The following is an 18155-nucleotide window of genomic DNA, read 5'->3' as shown; positions in this document are numbered from 1 at the left end:
GATAACCTCAAAAGACTCCTGCTGCACTATTTACCAAATGCGTGTCTCTGGTAAGCTGTTTAAAACACTTCAGGTTGTTGTTGTTGTTTTTTTAAAGCACTTTCATATTATGTCTGTAATACCTTCCAGGAAACCCAGGAGTAAATACCCCATTTTGTGGGGAAGGAAGGCAGCTCAAATGGTTGAAATACAAGTTGAAGGGGAGCCCGCTGATAGAGACAGAGCCAGGAGTGTAATGTGGGTTTCTCTCTCCCAGGGTAGAGCGGTTTCTGTGATATCACAACCATCCCATTAAAGGACTTCATTTTCTTAGCACATAGTAGGTGTTGACAAATGCTAAATAAATTAACAGTGACTTGTTAAGATAATTACCAGGAATAGGAAAGAAGTGCTTGGGGAGTTACAAGAAAAGAGCACTAACTGGAGGAAGATGAGAAGTTATCGCTTATATTAGCAAATAAATTTGGTATTCTCTTTTAATCATGAAATTGAGGTAGAGGTTTTAAAAACCATTGTAAGGATACCCAGTTCATACTTTCTAAATAAGAAGGAGATAAAAAGGCAATATTCTTCTTTGAGGGGAATACAGTTAGCTCCCCAGCAATAATGTTATAGAAGGCATTTTTTAAATGACATAGGGGTAGCCCTATCTAAGCACCGCCTGACTTATGTAGGAAAAACCCCATAATTAAAACTGCAGGCTTGATGCTTTGCTTTAATCATCAGGTAGAGTTTTAGGTCACTTTGAAAGTATAAAAAGGGATTGTGTGGCAATCAATTCCTTTTATTTGTTCTTTCTTTTGTCTTTGTCACTAATGTAGAAATAGAAAACAAATTATAGCTACCCTATAGCTCTCACAAGTCAGAATAATTTAGTTTCAATAGACTTGGTGATACTGTTTAAACCTTGAAAGTTAATAAACATGGATTTGTAGAATTAAAAATATTGAACTATTGGAGTGCTACCAACTCACAAAATTAAAGTTTTATAACCCAAAGTCGAAGACTGTATTCTACAGTTTAAATATTTCATATCTGACATTTTCCAACTTGACAATGTGAAGTCTGATTTTGATTTTTCAATCCAATATGCGTTGGAGAGTTTAATTCAAAATCAAGATAAAAACCATTTCTGAGACTACCATCTCTTTCTGTTGTTCCCTTCTTACTCTGTTTATTTTTTCACTTTGGATAACAAACGTTCCCACCTAATTGTGCTGTACATATATTGGAGAATGTTCTCCTTAGGCATGAACCAGTGTACATGGGTTGTTAAAGGATGAAAACCTTGACAATCAGAGTGTAATGTGGGCAGTATATGACCAGTCTTACCTATAAGTTACATTCAAAGAAAATGATTTTTTTATTTTTTTAAAGACTGCTAGAGGTGAGCATCTGCAAGCAGAGACAGGAGTTGAAAAGTTGGGTCATGTGGTTCTGTGAGGTCTTCGTGAAGACCTTAAGGTACAGGCAGGGCCTTTTCATGCTATGGAGGTGCTTATGTCAGTGGGATGGCCAGATGCAGTGATGTGGTGGTAGGATTCCTTGCTACTCAAACTCAGCAGCCAGACCAACGTTGTTTTCTCTTGCAAGGCCTGTGGAATCTACTGGAGGAACGTGCACTGCAAAGAGATTCTACAGAGAGAAATAAGCAAGCTGAAAAGGCTATCGGGGATCACATAGAAAGGCAATGTAACTCTAAGGGCTTTCTCACTTAAGTGGGCTTGCTTTTTGAGAGTGTCTGTTGGAAGTATGTTTTTGCCTATAAGGAAATTGGGAAGATCAATACAGCTTACTGTTCCAGTTGGATATGTGGACAGAAATGAAGATCTCCATGTAAATACTGGTACCATTTTGTGAGGGCTGTAGCTGTGACCAAAGAACCTTCATGTTTATTAGCTGTGTCTGAAAGAAAGGGCAGATTTACCCCTGAAGACACTGGGAAATAAGTCACAACACACCTTGGACACTATCAGCTCTCCCCATTCTCACAGCTTTCTGAGAACACAGACTATTCAGTCTCACCGGGAGAGGAAACTAAGGTTATCTCCTAAGTTCCCTTCAGTAAATTTAAAACTTTTTTGGGGGGAGGGGGGGGGGTTTTCTTGATCATGGTTTAATTAAGACTGACAGATCACTAACTCCAGGTCAGCAAGGATCTCCTTGGATACATTTTGTTGTCAAATTCTCTTTCTGAGTAAATGGGAAGACTAACACATATCATTTCTTAGATAATGTTTTAATATCTTGCATTGAATAAAACTTTTTTTTTAATCAAGTTACAATGGTAGCACAGAGCTCCATAAGGGGCTAAGGGGTTGCAGATGGCTGCATTACTCTAAATGTTCAAGCTTGACTGACCCATTTCATCAGCACTGTCAGAGCCTTGCACTGATACATGTTGACAACATTTAATCTTAAAAAATTGAAAGAAATGAATTAATATGCAAATTTCATCAGCTTTGTAATAAAAATGTCCTTGAAAAAAAACAGTGAACATGACCCCCGAGGAATTGTGTGAATTATCCCAGCTCAATTCTTTAAGTTAGTCAGAGGTACACGGGTCCGCAAGGAAATCAGTGCAGATTTGACTTGGAAATAATTATGATGAAGAACAAAACACAAGCAGGTTGAATAAATGTAACAACTTGGGAGAAAGTCTTAGTCCTGTTTGTTATTCACTTTGAATTAACAGGATTAGGTTTGCTTTTTTGAAAATAAAGGAACACCACTGTGTAATTTTAACACCTAAGTAATGTGGGAACAATATTTTCTTAACTATTTAGTGCATATTAACAATCACATTTGACAAAAATCAAAGTTTTTTTTTGAGGATATAGTTGAGTGCATCTTTTTTGTAAAACAGAGGATTGTAAGAAACTCTTATATTTAGACCATGGTTTATATAGGATTTCTGAACTGGTCATTTTGACAGAATTGTGTGGTCAACCCACTTGCAATACAAATACAATTGACTGATTTTTATTGATACTGAAGTGGGCAGCTATTTCACCGAATTTATCCAATTGATGGGATCGTGTGAACAGAGTGTCTGGATGTGAGTGAGGTTTATAATAATCTTCATGTGGGCACATGGAAGCTCGGGGTTGAGTCACGAGCTCAGTGCAGGAAGCAGCCATCTCGGTACGCATGCAACAGTAGCCTCTGCCTGGGGTCTGGACCCAACTCTAGGAAGCGATGCTGGGGCTTGGTCATAACAACTGAATGTTTCTAAGTCAAAGTTCAAGGTTTTTAATGTCCCCAATGCAGATATGAATGTTAACAAAGGAGCTTCAATCATTAAACAAAATAATACCAAACCAAAGAACATACCATAACAGCTTACCTGCAGTCAAAATGAATGAGTGAATGGCTTGAGGATAGATATAATTTTCTGTCCTCAAGTAAATTCTAATTAATTTATTTTCCCCCCATTGACCCTCTTCTACTTCCCTCACATCCTTTCCCTCAAAAAATGCATAGACACAGACAACAGTATAGTGCTTACCAGAGGGACAGTCTCATTAATTTAAAGAGATGTATGGATATTAAGGAAAGACGTGTGGTTTTCATTTCAACCCTTTGCGTCTTTGTGCCACAGGCTGGAGAGGCTTTCTCCGTCCCTCAGCAAAATGACTCTTCCGAGCTCTGGGGTCCGAACGGCTTTGCCATTGGCTCAGTCTTTACCTGGGCACTGCTGGCTTTGCCAAGGGCAAGTCTACACAAACTACATTCAAGCTGTCTTTCAGACATCCATATACTTTCAATGCTGGTTTAAAAACTAAAAATCACACCAAAAAACGGACTGTCCCACATAAAGACACCAAATAAGGGTTGTTAACAATCTGAAAAAGCCCCCATAGTTTTTCGAGGCTCTGAGGCCCTGTAACTTTCCTGAATTCATAGATCATATCCTGGGAAGACAGAGGCACTAGAATGCAGCCTTTGCCCAACCAAATTAATCTCCTCTGTAAGCTTTTGTGGTTCTCTACAAAAGGCCTCTAAGTTTCTCCTTTCTTTCTTAATCTACCTTCAGTAAAATCCTACTTTTATAGTGCCCTTTGCACCTGCTTGCATAAAATGAATAACCCAACAGTTTAATTTTGCACTATTCTGTCGGTGAGGAAGTGATATAAAGTTGCAGATAGAAAAAAAATAAAACCCTCTCTTGGTGTCCAAAATTAATATATATCAAGTGCAAGGGAAATCTTAATCTTTTTGAAACATTTTTCTAAAATAGATGTTCTTTTATCATATGGCACATCAAGACCAGTTGGAGGGAGGGAATGAGAAAAAAGGCATTTGGTTAACATGCTGCAGAACAGCACTCTCTTTCCCACCTCACTTCAGGCTGTTCTTGAGAGATCTGAACAGTTGTGTAATAATGAAAAATGGGCGATACTTGTGGGGCATTGCCTGCGCTCACACACCTCCGCCCACGCATTCATCATTCTGCAGGTATTGTCAGTGAAAGTTTAATTGCATAAACACTCTGTAACTGTCCTGTCATATTTCTTGTCAGTCTGGATTCTCTCTCCGGGCTCACTATCTCACAAAACTATAATTGAATTGCTACCAAATCACAAGAGTCCCCCCCCCTCCCAAATGAAATCTTTATGAATAGAATTTGTTTTCTATCAGCAGATTTGACAAATTGTGCCAGAGGAAGGGCCCTGGTGATAATTTTTGAGTTTATTCTCAATCTAGCTATTTGCTGAATGCTCTTATCTATTTTTAAAAAATTTTAAAGCCCCGGTGGGGGGATGGGGCGGAGCATCCAACAACCCGAAGGGGCTCTGTGGCAATAATTCCGAAGCCAGAGGAAAAACGGGAAGATTATCTCTGCCCTATTGTAAAACGGTACCATCGGTAAATGAAAAACATGCAGATTAATTCAGAATTAAGCATGGGATCTGTCAGAGATAAGATTTCAGCAAACTATGTCAATTCTTAGTTATGAGGTATTAAGTACCCAATTTAGTCAAGTGTTTATTCCATTAAACTTTCACTTCATTTCTCCTTGCACCAAACCTCTCGGTGATCATTACTCATGTAGAAGCTCTGAGCAGCCTGATTCCTTTGACAGAGTTTTAGGACCATGAACAAATGAAAATTAATCAAAGGCATGACATGCGATTTACTAAATATGTGATCATGAAATTTTCATGCATTTACAACATGGTCAAAGTACTAATAGTTTCCCCAAACAAATAAGCCAGAATGTATCAGATGTGGAATAAGGCTTATCTTTTGTTTCGCCTTTGTTTCATTTTATGCTCTGGTAAGCCGCATCCCCACTCCCGTTTCACAATACGGACTTTCAGCAAAGGCCTGAATACCAGCCATTCTCTTAAAATTCTATTGGTGGTGTGGGCATGAAACATGGCTCCTGGCAAATAACTCTTAAATGGGACTAGGCTTCAGCCAGATTGACAACTGTCTGATTGTTTATGTTTTTAAAATGTGCTTATCAAAAGCATGTAGGATTGATGGGTGTTTGTAGATGAAGTTATGTTTTTGCAACAGACTTAATTTAGGACTAAGGTTAAGGCTTAGGATAAATGAGTGCATTAGATGATTAAAGAACATTTGTCTTGTGGGACATTTAAGTCATTTATTTATGACACTTAAAAACCAGCTAGGAAAGAAAGCACCATGGGTTTAACGAATCAGCTTTATACAAATGTTAAACTAAAACTAATGACTTTTTTAATGGAACTTCAAGATATGTCAGTTTACTAAATATCCAGAGGCAGAATCAAATGTGCCGTGAAATAAACATGATGAAAAATATTGGAATTTTTAAAAATCACTCAATGCTACGTATATGTGTGTCTATATTCCCACATGGAACTTCTTCCAAAAGTTTTTTTTTTTAATTGCCATTGCTTTCATATTGAGGATTGAGGTCTTCAGCCCCTCTTCAAAGTGCTCTTTTATTTTAGATAGTAGAAAGAGGTATTTTGATGGTAGAGGAACTTGGACTATTGTGCGGCACTGTGCTGGGTATGATAAAATACCTTGTCAGGGGCGACTAGATGGCTCAGGGGATTGGTAATGGGACATATAGAGCCTTTCACCCATAGGTCATTGGCTTGAATTTTGTCCAGGTTGGCAGTGACTAAAAGTCATTAAGATCTCATGACTGCTTGGTGGCCTATGGGAAATGAGTTTCTTAATTTATTTATATATGTAGGTCCGTATATAGCACCTACGGCCAGGGCATCTGGGCATCTCTCTTGCTGTTACAGAAGTGTTCTACCCAATCTGCCAACCCCCTCTCTGTGTAATAAGGAGATGGCTGGACACAGGAGAGGAGACTTTTAATTCTCTGTGAGGTCACCAGTTTTACCATTGCTCTTACTGATGTTTTTATTTGAAGAGGATGTCCCCGGACAAGTGAGAGGCATTGACAAGCAGACTAATATTTTACCAAAGACACAGGATATACTTTAATAAACCATAGAGGGGGGAAGCTTTGAACCCTAGAGAATTTACATCTTTCTATTTTATGATCAATACCATATGCAATTTTCAAAATTTTCCAGATTTTATTACCAACTGATAAAAAAAAAAGTAAAAGTAGGCAGATGGTATCATCAATCCTAATTATGTGGAAGCCTGAGGCTTGCATAATTAGCTCCTGGCTAACAAATGACCACGAGGTACATTTCTACCCTTTTCTATCACCTTAGTTTCAAGTCATCATTTCTCCCTTTTTCAAGGCCTCTTAATAATTCTTCTCCAGGACTACTCACTCGCTTCTGAATTAGAGAAATGGCCTTTGGGATGGTTTCCTTTGCTTCCAGTCAACTCTACTCAACACATCCTGCATATTCTTGCAAAAATAAAGGACCAGGTATTAAGCTCAGTGAACATAAGTTACGTGTGGATAGAATCAACATAACCTCAGAAAGACTATTCTATAGAGCCGCTTAGGAAGGATGGAGAGTGCCCCCAGCTGGTGGTCCAGGTGGAGGTTAGATAACTACTTTAGGTGGCTACTGAGAAGCAGCCTGGTGGAAAGGTTAAGGATGGAAACTCTGGTGCCAGGCTGCTTGGGTTTAAATTCTAAGCTTTCCACCTGTATGATTTTTCTACGTTTTTTAAAAAAAGGTCCTTTTTTTTTTTTTAGTTCCTTCATCTGTAAAGTGGGAAAAATAATGGTACCTTCTTTATAGTATTTTGTGAGAAATGAAAGAGGCAACACCTATAACGGGCTTAGCAGAGTGCCTGACACTTGGCGACCATGCAGTGAATATTAGTAGCTCGGTTGTCTAGGGCATTCAGGGGTCCATAGGTAGTTGTACAGTGTCACCCTCCCCAAGGGAGGATCCTTCCAAATTCAAAATTTATTTTTGTATGTACAAGTGGTCAAATAATGTTTTAATTGGGTCACTGCTCTGTTTAGTGAGTTGTCCTAAGAACTTATCATATGCATCTCAGGTGCTTTCCCCTGGCAGTCCTGCTCCTCCAAGATCTGGGCCCACGCACCTTGGCTTCAGTGAGGAAGACAGGGCTCCTTCCTGCCTCCCCAGTGCTACTGGGATGGGCCTCTGGGTGATCATCTCTACCTTTTAGGTTGGTTTTCATGCGGGGCATGCAAGTCAGCCTTCATCAAAGCCACCCACGATAATTGAGCCTTTCCCTGATTTCTTACCCCAATTGCCTTTTTTTTGTGCCTGAAGTGAGATAGCAGCACGATCCCTCTTCCTTTTTCCTCTGGTTGTTGACTGTGTATAAACCTGATGTGATCAGTTGTCTGAGGGCAAGTGTCACAGCTTCTACCTTTTGGGTTCTCTGTAAGCACCTAGAAAAGTCCTTGAAACAAAACAGATCCTAGGGCCACAGTCTGCATTGGTGTGGCGTCAGCCTTTTACCATCTCCAATTTTGATATAGGGTCATTTTGAGAATTACTTAAAACACACCTATTATTATAATTGGAACGTATAGGTAAAACATAATGAAAACTATTCATATTATCATTAATGTTAATTAGAGTACTTGCATTCGAGTATTTGCAAAAAGTTCTACCTTGAGTACAAAAAGCTTTGAAAGAGTCGGTACAGTTTCCAAAGCTAGCATTTCCTGAATTTCAGTCAGTAAAGTCAGCCTAGTATTAATGAAAGGAGGCAGTATGGGCCACCTCCCCTCCCAACCCTTCTTTACAGCCAGGGAGATCAATAGTCAGAGGAAGTAATATTCCTGAGAACCTATCATACAGCAGGCATTTTTAAGGCCAAACAAACTCATAAAACCCTTGACAATGTACTTCTAAGTCCCTGACAGTCATGGTTCATGTATGTCTGGGTATGTCAAGGCAAATTGCTTCCAAAGAAGCAATGTTCCTGGGCTGTTAACTTCAGGGTTGCAGTTTCAAACCTGAGATAGGCTGGCAAGGTTGCTAGGAGCAGCAGATTGTAATAGAACCTACCCTACTCGTATACTGTAGTGCCCTGATTGTGGCCATCACACGGCTGCATTGTATTAACACGCTCTCTCCCTCACATGATGGTCAGTTGCTGAAGGCAAGAGCTTCATCTCTGTTTCCTCAGTGCTTCTTACAATGCCCGACACATGGCAGACATGGACTCGATGGTTACTGAATCCTATACAATCCCTATTATCAGGTGGGCCTAGGTTTTGAAAGAGAATTCCCTTTGGTTAATAACAATTAGAAAGAAGATATAGGTTCTTCTCTCTCTCAAGCTGCTTTGTCAGCTCACAATAGTTGGCTGATGTTTCCCATGGGTCTCAAGAAACCCATGATTGTGTTTAATGAGCAGATGCCTCCAGGAGGATATGGCACCTCCGGATGGACTCCCTGCTCTTCTTGCTTTTCCTCCATCTCATGCCTGCCTTGGGGGGCTGGTTTTGAAAGGAGGCGCCCAGAGAAGCTGCAGGGAGCCTGGCCCAGCACTGGCCAAGGTGGAGCAGAGAGCAAATGCAGAGACAATTTGGCTGTGCTCCTGGCAGAGGAGGCAGGCACCTAATGGGACCAAGGGACTCAGGGCTGAATTCTGCCCATAATTAATTCAGATGCCACTGGAGTTTCAATGGAAGGAGGAAGGCAGAGGAATGGATTAGATAGTTTTAGTCCTAAGTGAGAGACTGCATTTAAAAAAAAGATGTTTTAGTCCAATGAAATATGCACAGACAGGGTTAGTCAGGGTTCTCTCTGGTCTTCAGAAGCCCCTTGGAGAAAATTCCTCTGGTTTGATTCCTACCAGGGTCCTATCTCCTTTCTCCATCTAGTTCCTAGGCTTCCCATCTACTCTGTCCCTAATTTTGTACCCCTAGCTCTAATCTTGGCTGATAAACTAACCTGTGTTTGGGGCAAGCCACTTCAAATTTCCATCACTTTCCCCTCATCTGTAAAATAAGGATCACACACTGACCTGCCTCCGAGGGGAAGGGTGTGAATTAACTTCTGTGATTAGCAGTTTCTGTGCTCTGCATACATCAAGCTGGATATGAATGCCAGCCATTATCACAGTGGCCTGAGTACACTTTGCTGCTAAAGCTATACTCAGGATAAAACTGCTTGGCAAAGAGCTGACAACTGGAAGTTGCAAACTTTACACAGAAGCAATATTTCCAGCATTTTCTCCAAGCAATCATGAGTAAATTGCTCACTAGGGGTGGAAATGGTTTCCAGCCAGTTCTGCCTCTTCTGATCTGTGCACCCTGCGAAGCTTAGTCAATGCCAGGTAACCGATCCTTCGCCAGACTGCTCTTTAGTGCAGAAGAATTCAGAATGCTATAATTTGGACAGCGATGAAATTTCTTTGCTGTGCTATGTATTAAAAGCAAATAACGCTTGCTTTGTTCAAGACAAAAGTTACAGAAGTAGAGTCTACAATTTTTAATTATCCAATAACAAAGACCACCACACTTTTTTTTTAAATGGGAAAGAACAGGCCATCCATTAACAATTTATCTTGAGTTTCATTTTAGAAACTCTGAAAATGTACCCCTTATCACTACAGGTAAAGAAAAGTCAAAATTATGACCTGAAAAGCTATATAAAACAACTTAAAAATAATGGGTTTGAAAAATTGATTTTCTAAACCTTCAATAGGTTTAGGAAAAAATGCTACATATAAACTGAGTGAACCTATTTGTATTCTGATAAGAGGTCTGTGTTTCTATTATTGGACAAACCATTTGCTACCCTGTAAATACCACTGTATTAATTTATATAAAACCTGCACTTTTTGGAGTCACAACCACTGTGTTCTAAATTTTGAAAGAAAACGTTTCAGAATGTCATACAGAACTATGCTGAGCTCCAACATCTTCTCTGCGAACCAGAGGGAGGCTGTCCTTCTGTAGCTACGTGAGTCATCAACACAGATTCTCACAGGTCAGTGTGTGGAGCCTCAAAGGATGCCGCTGTGCATTCTGGGAACTGGCCTGGAAGGGCGTAGCTCAGGCACTGGACAAGCAGAGCCTTGTGGGAAGAAAGAGATTTTACCCTATTTTTCTTTACTTCCCTCAGACAAGGTCCTAAAAGTACAAGGTTGCTTGCAAATGTTCTCATTATACACAGACAAGCACACTAAAAAGCGTGAGCATACACAAGAAGAGGTGACAAGCGTACCTAGGCCTTGCACTCCAGAATAGAGCAGGGGGAAATATTTATTCCCTTCTGGGGAAGTGATCTTATTTAGCGTAGCTTGGAATAAAGGTGACATTTAAGAATAGACTACTTCCTGCTTGAAAAAATGGTACTGCATCAGGTAGCTTTCTTGAGGCCAAGGAAGCATTCTGAATGTGGCCAGGATCTCCTTGTAATGGTACTGGCTTATTTTTGGAGCATATATGTCATTTTCATTGAGGGGTGAAAGGTCATTTCTATTTCATTTAAAAATAACAATGATATAGCTAAGGAAAAGAAATCCTATATAATAGAAGCCTAATATGCTAAGTGTCCAGTCGTCCAGTTGGCCATTCAACCAATCAAAGTGTAATATGCTAATGATATGCTAAGGCCACTCAGCTGCTCACTATGATGTGCACTGACCACCGGGGGGCAGATGTTCCGACCAGTAGGTTAGCTTGCTGCTGGGATCCAGCTGATCAGGACTGAGTGTGGAGCCCTCCTGTGTCTCTCCCTGGCCCCGATTGTGCACCGGGGGGTCCCTCGGACTGGCCTGTGCCCTCTCACAATCTGGGACCCCTTGGGGGGATATCGGAGAGCCGGTTTTGGCCTGACGGCAGAACGACCAGTTGCTGTGACGTGCACTGACCACCAGGGGGCAGATGCTCAATAAAGGAGCTGCCCCCTGGTGGTCAGTGCACTCCCACAGGGGAGTGCTGCTCAGCCAGAAGCCGGACTCACAGTTGGCGAGCATAGTGGTGGTGGTGGGAGCCTCTCCCACCTCTGTGGCAGCTCTAAGGATGTCCAGTTGCTGGCTGACAGACATCCCCCGAGGGCTCCCGGACTGCAAGAGGGTGCAGGCTGGGCTGAGGGATGCCCTCCCCCCCACCCTGCAGTGCACGAATTTTGGGCACCAGGCCTCTAGTAATTTTAATAAGTTTTGGATAAAAACTGAGTTTTTATGTCGAACTGATGATCCCTTTGGGTTATGAAAATATTAGTTTTTGCTAGGCTGCTTTCTGACTATGATATGTGACACTTCCATGTGCACCTGGGGTTCCCAGGAGGCAGCCAGTGTGGGGATGGTGCACGTATCTGGACCATTGCTATAGCTGCAGTACGGAGCCATTTCCTATTCAATTCTGAGAGGTAACTGTGGTACATTATCTGATGGATTTATCTTTGCTGATATTATATGAATATGGAAAAGAATTCAATGTGTGTTTACAGTTTGATAAACATTCAACATAAATTATACATTTTAATTTCATTTATTTGTTGGGGACTATGGAAAGCAGAAATTTCATCGCATACAAACTGCCACTCAGATTGAAGAATCACCAGTTTCCTGAAAAGGTACACTAATTGCAAGAACAAAATTCATTTCCATCTGAAGTGAGTCACTATGGCTTATAATCAGAGTTTTTAAAAGGCAGCAGTGGTGAGCTGTCCTAGTGACTATACAGTTTGTATTTTACACTTCCAGTGGATCCAACATTGTCATCGAGAATAAATCAAGTGCTAATAAACCTCCTTCCATTTGCCAACTTGAATGTTGTAGTTACACACTATATCTGAAAGAACTTGGCCTGATCTCTTAGCATTAGCATGTGGAGCAGTCTCCATGATATTATCTTACATATAATGACTCCAAAAATCTCACAGAGATTAATGGTGATAACATAATTCCAAAAAGTTGCCATTCTACATGCAGAAATATATTGGCAGTAAAAACCAGTCACTGTGTGCCTTTCCCCAGCAGGAGATCTCTCACTTTTCTTTGATTTTTAAAGGCTCCAGATCAATAACTGGAGTGTCATTATTAACAGCTCCCTCAACACCTTGGCCAGCACTAATATTAAATCCATTACACCTTCTGTTTGACATTTGCAGTACGGCAGAAAGTGCTGTAGATACAGTCACATTGTCTGGGGACTGGGGTTAGATGTGGGGTTAGGAAGATGTTTTCCCCTTGCCTGACTTCTAAATTCAGTTCATTGATAGGAAACTTGAACCAATAATAAGAAGAAAAGGACCCTGCACCCCAACGACCCAGTATTAGGTGGTAGATAATTCACCCATAAAAGTACAAGTGTATCTCATATCTAAGCAGTTTTTCAAACAAAATATTGATCTGAACCTCAGACAGTTTTTTATATTCATCTGTTCCTCTAATTATATCACTTGTGAAAATTGTCTAATGATTTCAGAAGAATAGAGCTCCTGTAGAAACAGGAGCTGATCAAATTGACCGTAGCACAGAGGCATATGTAGAAAAGGCAGATTATTTCCAGCCAGGCAAGTACTCGACTGCTTTAATTTTGCTTGCCTTTAAAATATCCAGGACATACAGTAGGTGAAACAGCATAGAGATCATTCTACTGCAATGATTATCTTCACCCCCCACCTGCTCCCCCAAACAAGCTAGATCTGCGTGGAACTTAACCTCTATTTTTAGACAGCAAATGGTTAATGGTGTTGCTGTAGTTATCCTTCACCAAAAGTACTGTCTCATACATTTTGCTAAATTGTCTAAATCCTGGTGCAGTATTGATTTCTCCCTCTATGAGCTTGCACCCATTCAATAAGCTGCAAGAACCTCTCGCCCTGACTGAATTCCCTCCAAAGCAGGACCCAGGCACGTGACTCCTGACAGTGGTCCTATAGCTGGGAACTGATTGTTAGCTGGTGGGAAACAAACCACTGGAGACAGAGAGGAAATTTTATGTTATAGTGAGAAACATGACAGGGAAAGTGAAAAAGCAGGCTACCAGAGCATGTACTCGTACGTTATGTTATTTAAGCAAACAAAGGAACCCCACCACATGACTGTATATGTGTATAGGAGTAGAAACAAACCTGGAAGGATGGATATAGAGTATATACACGGGGTTATTTGGGGGTCATGTCATGTTGGTTGCTTTTTGTTTCCTGTATTTCTGGACTTTTTACAACAAATTGAATTAATTTTATAATTAGAGAAAAACCAACCTGTTTTAGTAAGAAGGAGGAAGGTGTAAAACCAACAATGTTATGACCTAACCTAAGGAATATTACTCTTTGCTGCCAAAACAGGGAGATTTTCAAAGTTCCTCTAGGACAGCGGTTCTCAACCTGTGGGTCGCGACCCCTTTGGGGGTCGAACGACCCTTTCACAGGGGTCGCCTAAATACATCCTGCATATCAGATATTTACATTACGATTCATAACAGTAGCAACATTATAGTTATGAAGTAGCAACGAAAATAATTTTATGGTTGGGGGTCACCACAACATGAGGAACTGTATTAAAGGGTCGCAGCATTAGGAAGGTTGAGAACCACTGCTCTAGGATTTCTTAAAAGAGCTGCTTTTCTGCTTATTAAGTGTTTAAAAGATACAGCATTGAAATTTAGTAAGAGGGTAGCACTCATAATCCCAAGATTACAGAATCATTGAGAGTGAGGAAAAGCGTCACGCAGATCCACAAAAAGAAAACGACCCATGCAGACATCACGCCCGGAGGCTCTGTGCTCCTGGGGGGGTGGGGCGGCAGGAGCCTGGGGGACAGCACACAGCAGTCCCCTCCAAGGCACTGGGGCAGCTCCGGACAGGCACACCGGAACCCCTTCACTTTCAATATCGCCGTCTATTTATTTTTCTTACACCTGCCTTAAGAGTTCCCTAAAAGAAAGACATTACTAAACTATTAAGAAATGTGCATACATATAAAATATTTATCTGGGTTTGCTGTCCAGTCTACAGATTTTTTTCCCTCTCTTTTTTTTAAAATATATATTTTATTGATTTTTTTACAGAGAGAAAGGGAGAGGGATAGAGTGTTAGAAACATCGATGAGAGAGAAACATCAATTCAGCTGCCTCCTGCACAATCCCCACTGGGGACGTGCCGTCAACCAAGGTATGTGCCCTTGATTGGAATCGAACCTGGGACCCTTCAGTCCACAGGCCGATGCTCTATCCACTGAGCCAAACCAGCTAGGGCTCTCTCATTATCTTGAGGCTGGTTGAAGACAAGACAATCAAAGGACTGGCAGTTCCAAGAAAAGGAATTCCGATCATGGCACAGTATCATGCCTCTTAGGCCGGTTTAGTCACTTGCTTCCTTTTATTATTATGCCAAATGTTGTTTAGATTTCAGTCATTTAGTAATGCTACAGTGAACACATCAGGGCTTCTGAAAATTTTCCTACCTACCAGTCCCCTCATTTTCATAATCATTACATATTGATATCCCTTTCAACCACATTACACTATTATTTCACAAAGAATCTGTGTTTTACCAGAGTTTAAAAGATTATGATGCAACGAAGAACACTCTTCAAAAATGTTCCTCTGCGTTATTAGGAATTAGGAAATCTTGTTAAAATTCTTCCAGCTTTTAAGAAACATAAGCAGCTTTGGGATGTAGTGCCCGACATGGACTTTTAAAGTAATTCCCTTGGAGCAATGATCTGCATTAGTGAGGATATCCAGTTAAAGGGAGCTCCCCACCCCGCTTCTCAGTATTTGAGCAGTCAGTCTAATTGCCTTTTCAAGCCAAAGACTGAAAAGAACCCACACTGCAGACTTTGAAAGCAAAGTGCGTTTACCCTTCTCTAATGGCAGGAGAGACACTCGCCATCAAGGGAGAGAAACCTTCTTACGCGACTGTCGCTAATGAGCCCAGGTGGTTAAGGAGTGTGCTTAGAAAGCAGAGTTTTTGATTTTACTAGTTAGCTTGGCTCAAGAAAGCAGGGGAAAGAAACCCAAGTAACTTCTCAATCACACCTCAACTGTTAAATGACAGCACAGCCTTAAGGGGGATATGCTACTCTAAAACCCAGAATGAAAAGATGCCCGGTGGTGAGAGTCTTAGGAACATGCATCATGGCTGTGGAATTAGGCGATTGGACCTGGAAAGGAAGGCAGGCAAGAGGAAGGGGCATTTGGTGTAAGTGATTTCATATATTTGAGAGGTTATGATGGGCAGAAAGGAGTAAATCTGAAATGTGGTCTCGGAGGGTAGACCTTGGATCAGAGGGAGAAGCTACAGCAACGTAGGCTTCGGCTCCATGTTAGGGATAATTTCTATTGGAGCTGCTCCCCAGAGGAGTGGGTAGCCTAGTACCCACTTAGCTTCCCATCAGGAGCAAGTTCCAGCAGAGACTGGAAGGTTACCTGTTGGTTTTGCTATAAAGGGATGGCTCCGTAGGTTGGAGGTCAGATTAAAGGATTGTTGACAATCCTACTTAAACTGATAGTTTGTGATTCGGGGAAACAAAGTCCACATTGCTCAGGCTTTAGTTCACATGAAGATTTATAAACTTGAATTCTTATACACTGAGTGATTTTCATGAGCAGCCCAGGCTCCCCCGTCCCAGTCTACAGGAAGGAATAGACAACTATGTGCTTGTGCTGCTTCTCCATCTGCCCAGATGTGAACATCCTAATGACTGAAAAAGCAGTTCCCATGATCTCACCGACACATCTATTCAGTTAAGTCAGTGAGCAATGCTATAAGAATATATGACCACACCCCCCAACAAAATTTTCATTTGTAAGTAATAAAGAGCAGTCTTAACTACTCTCTTTCTCAGGCGTGGAGCTCACTGGAGAAGGATGCTCACTTGTGGACAGATACTGCCCTACAAGCTGCAGGTGACCTAAACGAGGAAACATGGATTGGTTTTAGATGGAATTAAATTATTTTCCAAAAAGGACAACTATGTTTTTTCCCTTCTGTGTGAGCAAACACACTGTGATTATTTATAAGCAGGTCAAATTAAAGTATTTCCGTAGAAGTATTTACAGTTATTTTAGTGGTAATCTTTAGAGCTTTCCCCCCGTTTTTATTTCTATAAAAATGCTTTTGTGTTGTGAATCTGTTTTAAAACAGCATATCAAATAAAGTCAAGCATCTTCAGAGTGCAAAAATAATTTCTTAAATAAGCAAATAAAACTTTGCACTTCAAATCAGGCCTTGATTCATTAAAAATCTTAAACTTCTCATGAGAAAAATTAACATTTAAACCAGTGCTGCTTGGCCAAGCACTCCACCACACAAGAATATGAAATATCTCCTCTAAAAAAGTACAAAAAGGACAAAACCACAAATGTGGAACTTCAATTAATTTAAAGCCCCAATCAGCAAAGAATAAATCCTTCGCAGATCTAATTACCAGCGCTCTCGGAAGACCCAGGCCGACCAGCCAATCTTCCCCGTGTTTGAACAGCTTGATGAACTAGGGGACTGATGGATATCAAGTCATTTTGTTTAATTTATAAATGGATTTTCCCCTAATACTTAAATTATCATCAGTACAACACAATGAAAATGGGAACATTCTGAATGCAAAGTCTATAAGAGTCCTGGAAGGAATCCCAATGAGGAATGTCACCTCTGTTCATTCCTCTATACAATTGATCTAATTAAATACTGAGGGTAGAAAGGCAGTTTAAAATGTAGCCATTTCTGTTTTCTTTTTAGCCCTAATTTATCTGTTCACATCTTTCAAGTACCTTCTGATGCTTACAAAAAAAGAAATTGAGATTTCTGCAAGTCCCTCATACTTTTAATTCTCTGTAAGCTAATATTCAAAAAGACTCTGCTATAGATTTTGCTGAATAATAAATAAATGCATTACATTTAGCCACGGCAACAATAAAAGGAAGAGGGCTCTCCAAATCTGAACCTTTCCCTCCAGTAATTTGACAATGAAACTAAAGGCACTAGTGCCTTCTATATTTATTGTTCAAATGAAATCAGATCCCTGGATTATACTTATTAGACTGTCTCCTTATTTTCCAATCTCTTCTTTATTTAATTACTGCCTGGGACAGAAAGCTGCATGGAATTGTTAAATACCATTAAACCTATTTATAATCTCTTCACACTGGCAACTTGTGTGCAATCATTGGCAAAGGTCCTGCCCACCAACCCACACGTTGGGATTGCAATTCCCACCTGGCTCGGGGGTCTCTGACTGGGAGGAGGAAGATGCTGAGCTGGCTCCGTCCTCAGTGGTACCCTGGGAGAGGAGACCCCGCCCCGGTGGGAGCTTCATGCCCAGCTGCTCTGCCATCTCCACGTGGTCCCCGGGGTGGACATAGTCAAAGACGCTGCTGCCTGTCAGCTCCACCTACAGGGGGAAGAGAAAGAGTGGGAAAGAGAGGTGTCACAGGCTTTCAATGTCATATTCAGGACCACTGTGATTCAGATTCTGAGCAGAAAAGGAAAGATACGCAGCCCCCAGAAACAATCCTGATTCGAAGTCATTATCCTCGAATGCTTAAGGATTCTGGAAATTGAAAGAGAAAGATTTTTTTTCATGTGTATTTATTTAGCAATTGTTTAGGACAGTTTTTTCTCAAACACTGTTGTTTGCATAAAGCCCAAATATCCTGTGAAATGTGAGTGAGTCTGCCTTGAGTTCAGCTGTTTCATCCACGCATCATCAAATGCTCGCATGTTGGGTGTCAGCCGGATGATTGACTGAATTCTCCAGTTTTCTATTGAGAAGTTGGAGCTTTGTATAGAAATAGCCAGAGACAGCAGATGAGTGTTTTCCTT

At 40.8% G+C, this 18155-nt stretch overlaps 1 protein-coding gene across 7 annotated transcripts in view; it reads right to left on the bottom strand.

Annotated features, from left to right (window-relative positions):
* NPAS3 (neuronal PAS domain protein 3) overlaps positions 1-18155 on the bottom strand; it is a 901514-nt gene that overhangs the window by 103796 nt on the left and 779563 nt on the right. For all 7 annotated transcript variants that reach the window (XM_070427757.1, XM_070427766.1, XM_070427774.1 and 4 more), the window contains one exon: positions 17550-17724. In XM_070427757.1, coding sequence (XP_070283858.1) covers positions 17550-17724 — 175 coding nt within the window. The remainder of the gene's footprint in view (positions 1-17549; positions 17725-18155) is intronic.

The sequence above is a fragment of the Myotis yumanensis genome, unplaced genomic scaffold (assembly GCF_028538775.1).
Source record: "Myotis yumanensis isolate MYYU_CA2020_CCGP unplaced genomic scaffold, mMyoYum1.0.hap1 SCAF_1, whole genome shotgun sequence".
Taxonomy (NCBI): domain Eukaryota; kingdom Metazoa; phylum Chordata; class Mammalia; order Chiroptera; family Vespertilionidae; genus Myotis; species Myotis yumanensis.
The sequence above is the reverse complement of the archived record's forward strand: the minus strand, read 5'-3'. Positions and strand labels throughout refer to the sequence as shown.